At 45.4% G+C, this 10,251-nt stretch overlaps 1 protein-coding gene across 5 annotated transcripts in view; it reads right to left on the reverse strand.

Moving 5' to 3' along the window:
* The window catches only part of ldb2a (LIM domain binding 2a), a 233,687-nt gene extending 224,664 nt beyond the window's left edge, over positions 1-9,023 (reverse strand). For 2 of the 5 annotated variants that reach the window (XM_061891679.1, XM_061891678.1), the window contains exon 1: positions 8,731-9,022. In XM_061891679.1, coding sequence (XP_061747663.1) covers positions 8,731-8,862 — 132 coding nt within the window. In that variant the 5' untranslated portion in view covers positions 8,863-9,022. Of the gene's footprint in view, positions 1-8,730 lie in introns of all 5 variants that reach the window. The other 3 variants (XM_061891680.1, XM_061891676.1, XM_061891677.1) reach the window with 3 other exon arrangements.
* Positions 9,024-10,251: the final 1,228 nt, after the last annotated feature.

The following is a 10,251-nucleotide window of genomic DNA, read 5'->3' on the forward strand; positions in this document are numbered from 1 at the left end:
AGTTTGAAAATTAGTAATATGTATATTTTCTACTGATATATATATATATTGTATATACAGTAAAATATGATATAGATGTAATATTTATATGCATATGCAGTATAATATGATATACATGTGAAATTAATGTAAATACTTAAATATAAGTATTTTTTTTATTGTTTTAATATATATTTTTGTTTATAGGTTTATTATTTGCATTATATAAAAAAATTGTTTTCATTTTAATGATGCCCGGAAGTCAGTAAAAGTCATGAAAAAAAAGTACAATAAATGTCACAAAGTTAAGAAAATGCCAAAGAGCCAAAGTCCAAATTTAGCTGTCGTCCGTCCAACTCGTGCAGGTGAGCAAACTAATTAAGGCAAGCAGTTGTGCACCTGAACGCACCGCAAACTAATTAAGGCAAGAAGTTCTAAACCTGAACGCACCACAAACTAATTAAGACAAGTAGTTGTGCACCCGAACGCACCGCAAACTAATTAAGGCAAGCAGTTGAGCACGCGAACGCACCGCAAACTAAATAAGGCAAGAAGTAGTGCACCTGAACGCACCACAAACTAATTAAGACAAGTAGTTGTGCACCCGAACGCACCACAAACTAATTAAGACAAGTAGTTGTGCACCCGAACGCACCACAAACTAATTAAGACAAGTAGTTGTGCACCTGAACGCACCGCAAACTAATTAAGGCAAGAAGTTCTAAACCTGAACGCACCACAAACTAATTAAGACAAGTAGTTGTGCACCCGAACGCACCGCAAACTAATTAAGGCAAGCAGTTGAGCACCTGAACGCACCGCAAACTAAATAAGGCAAGCAGTTGAGCACCTGAACGCACCGCAAACTAAATAAGGCAAGAAGTAGTGCACCTGAACGCACCACAAACTAATTAAGACAAGTAGTTGTGCACCCGAACGCACCACAAACTAATTAAGACAAGTAGTTGTGCACCTGAACGCACCGCAAACTAATTAAGGCAAGTTCTAAACCTGAACGCACCACAAACTAATTAAGACAAGTAGTTGTGCACCTGAACGCACCGCAAACTAATTAAGGCAAGCAGTTGTGCACCTGAACGCACCGCAAACTAAATAAGGCAAGAAGTTGTGCACCTGAACGCACCACAAACTAATTAAAGCAAGTAGTTGTGCACCTGAACGCACCGCAAACTAATTAAGGCAAGAAGTTCTAAACCTGAACGCACCACAAACTAATTAAGACAAGTAGTTGTGCACCCGAACGCACCGCAAACTAATTAAGGCAAGCAGTTGAGCACGCGAACGCACCGCAAACTAAATAAGGCAAGAAGTAGTGCACCTGAACGCACCACAAACTAATTAAGACAAGTAGTTGTGCACCCGAACGCACCACAAACTAATTAAGACAAGTAGTTGTGCACCCGAACGCACCACAAACTAATTAAGACAAGTAGTTGTGCACCTGAACGCACCGCAAACTAATTAAGGCAAGAAGTTCTAAACCTGACCGCACCACAAACTAATTAAGACAAGTAGTTGTGCACCCGAACGCACCGCAAACTAATTAAGGCAAGCAGTTGAGCACCTGAACGCACCGCGAACTAAATAAGGCAAGAAGTAGTGCACCTGAACGCACCACAAACTAATTAAGACAAGTAGTTGTGCACCCGAACGCACCACAAACTAATTAAGACAAGTAGTTGTGCACCTTAACGCACCGCAAACTAATTAAGGCAAGTTCTAAACCTGAACGCACCACAAACTAATTAAGACAAGTAGTTGTGCACCCGAACGCACCGCAAACTAATTAAGGCAAGCAGTTGTGCACCTGAACGCACCGCAAACTAAATAAGGCAAGAAGTTGTGCACCTGAACGCACCACAAACTAATTAAAGCAGGTAGTTGTGCACCTGAAAGTACCGCAAACAAATTACGGCCAGCAGTTGTGCACCTGAACACACCGCAAACTAATTAAAGCAAATAGTTGTGCACTTGAATGCACCGCAAATTATATAGGGTAAGAAGTTGTGCACCTGAACGCACCACAAACTAAATAAGGAAAGAAGTTGTGCACCTGAACGCACCGCAAACTAATTAAGGCAAGTAGTTGTGCACCCGAACACACCGCAAAGTAATTTAGGCAAGCAGTTGTGCTCCCGAACACATTGCAAACAAATTAAGACGAGTAGTTGTGCACCTTAACGCACCGCAAACTAATTATGGTAAGCAGTCGTGCACCTGAACACACCGCCAAGTAATTAAGGCAAGTAGTTGTGCACCTGAACACACCACAAACTAATTAAAGCAAGTAGTTGTGCACCTGAAAGTATTGCAAACTAATTACGGCCAGCAGTTGTGCACCTGAATGCACCGCAAACTAATTAAGACAAGTAGTTGTGCACCCGAACACATTGCAAACAAATTAAGACAAGTAGTTGTGCACCTGAATGCACCAAAAACTAAAATAGGCAATTAGTTGTCCACCTGAACGCACCGCAAACTGATTAAAGCAAGCAGTCGTGCACCTGAAACCACTGCAAAGTAATTAAGGCAAGTAGTTGTGCACTCGAACACACCGCAAACAAATTAAGGTATGTAGTTGTGCACCTGAACGCACCACGAACTAATTAAAGCAAGTAGTTGTGCACCTGAAAGTACCGCAAACAAATTACGGCCAGCAGTTGTGCACCTGAACACACCGCAAACTAATTAAGGCAAATAGTTGTGCACTTGAATGCACTGCAAATTATATAGGGTAAGAAGTTGTGCACCTGAATGCACCACAAACTAAAAAAAACGCAAGTAGTTGTACACCTGAATGCACCACAAAATAAAAAAAAGCAAGTAGTTGTCCTCCTGAACGCACCGCAAACCGATTAAGGCAAGTAATTGTGCACCTGAACGCACCGCAAACTAATTAAGGCAAGTAATTGAGCACCTGAACGCACCGCAAACTAATTAAGGCAAGCAGTTGTGCACCTGAACGCACCGCAAACTAATTAAGGCAAGCACTTGTGCACCTGAACGCACCGCAAACTAATTAAGGCCAGTAGTTGTGCACCCGAACACACCGCAAACTAATTATGGTATGTAGTTGTGCACCTGAACGCACCACAAACTTATTAAAGCAAGTAGTTGTGCACCTGACAGTATCGCAAACTAATTACGGCCCGCAGTTGTGCACCTGAATGCACCGCAAACAAAATAAGGCAAGTAGTTGTGCATCTCAACGCACCACAAATTAAATTGAGCATGTAGTTGTGCACCTGAACACAACGCAAACTAATTAAGGCAAGTAGTTGTGCACCCGAACACACCGCAAAGTAATTAAGACGAGTAGTTGTGCACCTGAAACCACCACAAACTAAAAACGGCAAGTAGTTGTCCACCTGAGTAGTGCACAGGGAAATAGTTGTGCACCTAAACGCACCGCAAACTAAAGAAGGCAAGTAGTCCTGCACCTGAACACACCACAATCCAACTATGGCAAGTAGTTGTGCACCTGGCCGCACCGAAAACTAAAGAAAGCAGGCAGTTGTGCACCTGAACACACCGCAAGCTAAACTGGTAGTTGTGCAACTAAACGCACCGCAAACTAAAAAAGGCAAGTAGTTGTGCACCTGAACGCACCGCAAACTAAAGAAGGCAAGTAGTTCTGCACCGGAACGCACCGCTAACTAAAGAAGGCAAGTAGTTCTGCACCTGAACACACCACAATCCAACTATGGCAAGTAGTTGTGCACCTGAACGCACCGCAAACTAAAGAAGGCAAGTGGTTGTGCACCTGAACGCAAAGCAATCAAAATAAGGCAAGTAGTTGTGCACCTGAACGCACAGCAAACTGATTAAGGCAAGTAGTTGTGCACATGAATGCATCGCAGAGTAAATAAGGCCAGCAGTTGTGCACCTGAACGCAATGCAGAGTAAATAAGGCCAGCAGTTGTGCACCGGAACACAATGCAAACAAAATAAGGCAAGCAGTTGTGCACCTGAACGCACCGCAAACAAAATAAGGCAAGCAGTTGTGCACCTGAACGCACCGCAAACTAAAGAAGGCAGGCAGTTGTGCACCTGAACGCACCGCACCCTAATTAAAGCAAGTGGTGCACAAGGCAAGTAGTTGTGCACCTGAACGCACCGCAAACTAAAGAAGGCAAGTACTTGTGCACCTGAACGCACCGCGAACTAAAGAAGGCAAGTAGTTGTGCACCTGAACGCACCGCAAACTAAATTAGGCAAGTATCTGTGCACCTGAACGCACCGCACCACAAACTATATAAGGCAAGCAGTTGTGCACCTGAACGCACCTCAACCTAATTGGGGCAAGTAGTGCACAAGGCAATAGTTGTGCAACTGAACACACCACAATCCAACTATGGCAAGTAGTTTTCCACCTGAACGCACCGTAAACTAAAGAGGGCAAGTAGTTGTGCACCTGAACGCACCGCAAACTAAATAAGGCAAGTAGTTGTGCACCTGAACGCACCGCCAAATAAATAAGGAGAGTAATTGTGCACCTGAACACACCACAATCCAACTATGGCAAGCAATTGTGCACCTGAACACACCACAAACTAAATAAGGCAAGCAGTTCACCTGAAAACACCGCAAAATAACTAAGGCAAGCAATTGTGCACCTGAACGCACCATAAACTAAATAAAGCAGGCAATTGAGCACCTGAATGCACCACAAACTAATCAAAGCAAGTAGTTGTGCACCTGAACGCACCGCAAACTAAAACAAGCAAGTAGTTGCGCACCTGAACGCACCGCCAACTAAATAAGGCAACTAATTGTGCACCTGAACGCACCTCACCCCAATTAGGGCAAGTAGTGCACAAGGTGGGTAGTTGTGCACCTGAACGCGCCGCAAACTACAGAAGGCAAGTAATTGTGCACCTGAACTCACTGCCAACTAAAGGCAAGTAGTTGTGCACCTGAACGCACCGCCAACTACATAAGGCAAGTAGTTGTGCACCTGAACGCACCGCCAACTACATAAGGCAAGTAGTTGTGCACCTGAACGCACCGCCAACTACATAAGGCAAGTAGTTGTGCACCTGAACGCACCGCCAACTAAAAAGGGCAAGCTGTTGTGCTCCTGAACGCACCTCAACCTAATTAGGGCAAGTAGTGCACAAGGCAAGTAGTTGTGCACCTGAACACACCGCAAACTAAAGAAGTCAAGTAATTGTGAACCTGAACCCAGCGCAAACTACGGCAAGTTGTTGTGCACCTGAACGCACCGTAAACTAAATAAGGCAGGCAGTTGTGCACCTGAACGCACCTCATCCTAATTAGGGCAAGCAGTGCACAAGGCAATACTTGTGCACATGAACGCACCGCAAACTAAATAAGGCAAGCATTTGTGCACCTGAACACACCACAATCCAACTATGGCAGGTAGTTGTGCACCTGAACGCACCGCCAACTAAAGAAGGCAAGCAGTTGTGCACCTGAACGCACCTCAACCCAACTAGGGTAAGTAGTGCACAAGGCGGGTAGTTGTGCACCTGAACGCACCGCAAATTAAAGAAGGCAAGTAGTTGTGCACCTGAACGCACCACCAAATAAATAAGGCAAGTAGTTGTGCACCTGAACACACAGCCAACTAAATAAGGCAAATAATTGTGCACCTGCACGGACTGCAAACTAAAGAAGGCAAGTAGTTGTGCACCTGAACGCACCTCAACCCAATTAGGGCAAGTAGTGCACAAGGTGGGTAGTTGTGCACCTGAACGCACCGCAAACTAAAGAAGGCTAGTAGTTGTGCACCTGAACGCATCGCCAACCAAATAAGGCAGAAAGTTGTGCACCTGAACGCATTGCAAACCAAATAAGGCAAGCAGTTGTGCACCTGAACGCACCGCAAACTAAACAAGGCAAGCAGTTGTGCACCTGAACGCACCGCAACCTATTTAAGGCCAGTATTTGTGCACCTGAACTCATTGCAAACTAAGGAAAGCAAGTAGTTGTGCACCTGAATGCACCGCCAACTAAATAAGGCAAGTAGTTGTGCACCTGAACGCACATCAACCCAATTAGGGCAAGTAGTGCACAAGGTGGGTAGTTGTGCACCTGAACGCACCGCAAACAAAAGAAGGCAAGTAGTTGTGCACCTGAACGCACCGCAAACTAAACAAGGCAAGCAGTTGTGCACCTGAACGCATCGCAACCTATTTAAGGCCAGTATTTGTGCACCTGAACTCATTGCAAACTAAGGAAAGCAAGCAGTTGTGCACCTGAACGCACCGCCAACTAAAGAAGGCAAGCAGTTGTGCACCTGAATGCACCGCCAACTAAAGAAGGCAAGCAGTTGTGCACCTGAACGCACCTCAACCCAATTAGGGCAAGTAGTGCACAAGGCGGGTAGTTGTGCACCTGAACGCACCGCAAACTATAGAAGGCAAGTAGTTGTGCACCTGAATGCACCACAAACTAAGGAAAGCAAGTAGTTGTGCACCTGAATGCACCGCAAACTAAAGGCAAGTAGTTGTGCACCTGAACGCACCGCCAACCAAATAAGGCAGAAAGTTGTGCACATGAACGCATTGCAAACCAAATAAGGCAAGCAGTTGTGCACCTGAACGCACCGTAAACTACATAAGGCAGGCAGTTGTGCACCTGAACGCACCGCAACCTAGTTAAGGCCAGTATTTGTGCACCTGAACTCACCGCAAACTAAGGAAAGCAAGTAGTTGTGCACCTGAACGCACCACAAACTAAATTTGGCAAGTAGTTGAGCACCTGAACGCACCGTAACCTAATTAAGGCCAGTATTTGTGCACCTGAACTCACCGCAAACTAAGGAAAGCAAGTAGTTGTGCACCTGAACGCACCACAAACTAAATTCGGCAAGTAGTTGTGCACCTGAACGCACCGCCAACTAAAGAAGGCAAGTAGTTGTGCACCTGAACGCACCACCAACTAAATAAGGCAGGAAGTTGTGCACATGAACGCATTGGAAACCAAATAAGGCAAGCAGTTATGCACCTGAACGCACCGTAAACTACATAAGGCAGGCAGTTGTGTACCTGAACGCACCGTAAACTACATAAGGCAGGCAGTTGTGCACCTAAACGCACCGTAACCTAATTAAGGCCAGTATTTGTGCACCTGAACTCACCGCAAACTAAGGAAGGCAAGTAGTTGTGCACCTGAACGCACCGCAGACTAATTAAGGCAAGTAATTGTGCACCTGAATGTACCGTAAACTAAATAAGGCAGGCAGTTGTGCACCTGAATGCACCGCAACCTAATTAGGGCAAGTAGTGCACAAGGCAATAGTTGTGCGCCTGAACGCACCGCAAACTAAAGAAGGCAAGTAGTTGTGCACCTGAACTCACCGCCAACTAAATAAGTCAAGTAGTTGTGCACCTGAATGCACCGCCAAATAAATAAGGCATGTAGTTGTGCACCTGAATGCACCTCAACCCAATTAGGGCAAGTAGTGCACAAGGTGGGTAGTTGTGCACCTGAACGCACCACAAACTAAAGAAGGCAGGCAGTTGTGCACCTGAACGCACCGCAAACTATAGAAGGCAAGTAGTTGTGCACCTGAACGCACCGCAAATTAAAGAAGGCAAGTAGTTGTGCACCTGAACGCACCGCCAACCAAATAAGGCAGAAAGTTGTGCACCTGAACGCATTGCAAACTAAATTAGGCAAGCAGTTGTGCACCTGAACGCACCGTAAACTACATAAGGCAGGCAGTTGTGCACCTGAATGTACCATAAACTAAAGGCAGGCAGTTGTGCACCTGAACGCACCTCAACCCAATTAGGGCAAGTAGTGCACAAGGTGGGTAGTTGTGCACCTGAACGTACCGCAAACTAAAGAAGGCATGCAGTTGTGCACCTGAACGCACCGCAAACTATAGAAGGCAAGTAGTTGTGCACCTGAACGCACCGCAAATTATAGAAGGCAAGTAGTTGTGCACCTGAACGTACCGCAAACTAAAGAAGGCAGTCAGTTGTGCACCAGAACGCACCGCAAACTATAGAAGGCAGGCAGTTGTGCACCTGAACGCACCGCAAACTAAAGAAGGCAGGCAGTTGTGCACCTGAACGCACCGCAAACTAAATAAGGCAAGTAGTTGTGCACTTGAACGCACCTCAACCCAATTAGGGCAAGTAGTGCACAAGGTGGGTAGTTGTGCACCTGAACGCACCACAAACTAAAGAAGGGAAGGAGTTGTGCACCTGAACGCACCACAAACTAAAGAAGGCAAGTAGTTGTGCACCTGAACGCACCGCCAACTAAAGAAGGCAAGCAGTTGTGCACCTGAACGCACCACCTACTAAATAAGGCAAGCAGTTGTTCACCTGAACGCACCTCAACCAAATTAGGGCAAGTAGTGCACAACGCAAGTAGTTGTGCACCTGAACGCACCACAAACTAAAGAAGGCAAGTAGTTGTGCACCTGAACGCAACACAAACTAAAGAAGGCAAGCAGTTGTGCACCTGAACGCACCTCAACCTAATTAGGGCAAGTAGTGCACAACGCAAGTAGTTGTGCACCTGAACGCACCGCAAACTAAAGAAGGCAAGTAGTTGTGCACCTGAACGCACCGCCAACTAAATTAGCCAAGTAATTGTGCACCTGAACACACCATCTCCGTGTCACGTCACGCGTGCTGCACACTTTCACTCCGAGAACACCACCCCCCTCCCGGGTCCGCACCACCATCACCACCGCGGGGGGGGGGGTGAGGGGGGGACGTGCTCCTCCGCCGCTGGGCTCGCACTCACCTCGGTGCGCGTCTGCAGCCGCTTGTTCATCTCGTAGATCCGGTACTCGGGCTGCACCACGTAGGGCGAGTGTCTCCGGTAGAAAGGTCCGAAGGGGGACGAGTAGAAGGGGTCGTGGTTGGCGTTGGACATGGCGGCGGCGTGGCGTGTGGGACGAGGAGTGATGTCAGCACGCGGCGCGGGAAACGCACATGGAGGCGGCGGCGGCTCCTCTGCGGGGAACCCCGGCGGAAAGCAGCCGCGGTCTGGGAGGCTGAGCTGCACTCTGCAACTTGGCTGCCGGAGCGAGGAAGAGGAGGAGGAGGAAGAGGAGGAAGGGAGGGAGGGAGGAATGGAGGGAGGGGGGGTGCATATGTTGGGGGGGGGGGGGGGTCGCTCCTTTCCTGCTCCGTCCGCCAACACTTTTTGTGCACTCTTGCAAAAGTTCACGCGCACAGCGACGGCGGTGACGTCAGGTCCCCGCGGCCACTTCATTAGGAACACCCCAAGCCCTGTTGACAAAACACGATAATTGGCGGCGTGTTGCTGACGTCATCTCGCAGCTGACCTCACTTGGGATAATGACACGCCGGGTCAATTGAAAGGGATTTTTTTTTTTTTTTTTTTTTTGCATCTCATTCACAATCATTAAGTGAGACAAGAACACATGTTTTTTAATGCATTCTAAATATTAAATAAAGGCTAGCAAAAGTCAGTTAACAATAAAGATGTGGAGTCCATCTATTCTGCCTATAAAGCACACTCGAAAACCCCCAACAAGGTGTTATTAACACCCTGTAAGTATATATGCAAAATAGTAACATTCATAATAACATGTAATATATACATGATATAAGTATAGGTGTAGTATCTTGTAACAGTCATAACATGTAATATATACATGATGAAAGTATATCATTCACAATCCTTAAATAAGACAAGAACACATGTTTTATAAATGCATTCTAAATAGTAAATTAAGGCTAGCAAAAGTCAGTTCACAATGGAGCTAATGGGAGTCGCTCTATTCTGCCTCCAAAAAAACCCCAACAAGGTTGTTTTCATGTGCTGGAAGTATGTATGCAAAATAGTAACATTCACAACAACATGTAATATATACATGATGCAAGTATATATGTAGTATCTAGTAACATTCATAATAACATGTAACGTATACATGATGTAAGTATAAATGCAAAATAGTAACATTCATAATAACATGTAATGTATACATGATGTAAGTATCTATGTAGTATCTAGTAACATTCATAATAACATGTAATGTATACATGATGTAAGTATATATGTAGTATCTAGTAACATTCATAATAACATGTAATGTATACATAATGTAAGTATATATGTAGTATCTAGTAATATTCATATGTAATGTATACATGATATAAGTATCTATGTAGTATCTAGTAACATTCATAATAACATGTAATGTATACATGATGTAAGTATCTATGTAGTATCTAGTAACATTCATAATAACATGTAATGTATACATGATGAAAGTATTTATTTCACAATCCCTTA

This window comes from Nerophis ophidion, linkage group LG29 (assembly GCF_033978795.1).
Source record: "Nerophis ophidion isolate RoL-2023_Sa linkage group LG29, RoL_Noph_v1.0, whole genome shotgun sequence".
NCBI classification, from domain to species: domain Eukaryota; kingdom Metazoa; phylum Chordata; class Actinopteri; order Syngnathiformes; family Syngnathidae; genus Nerophis; species Nerophis ophidion.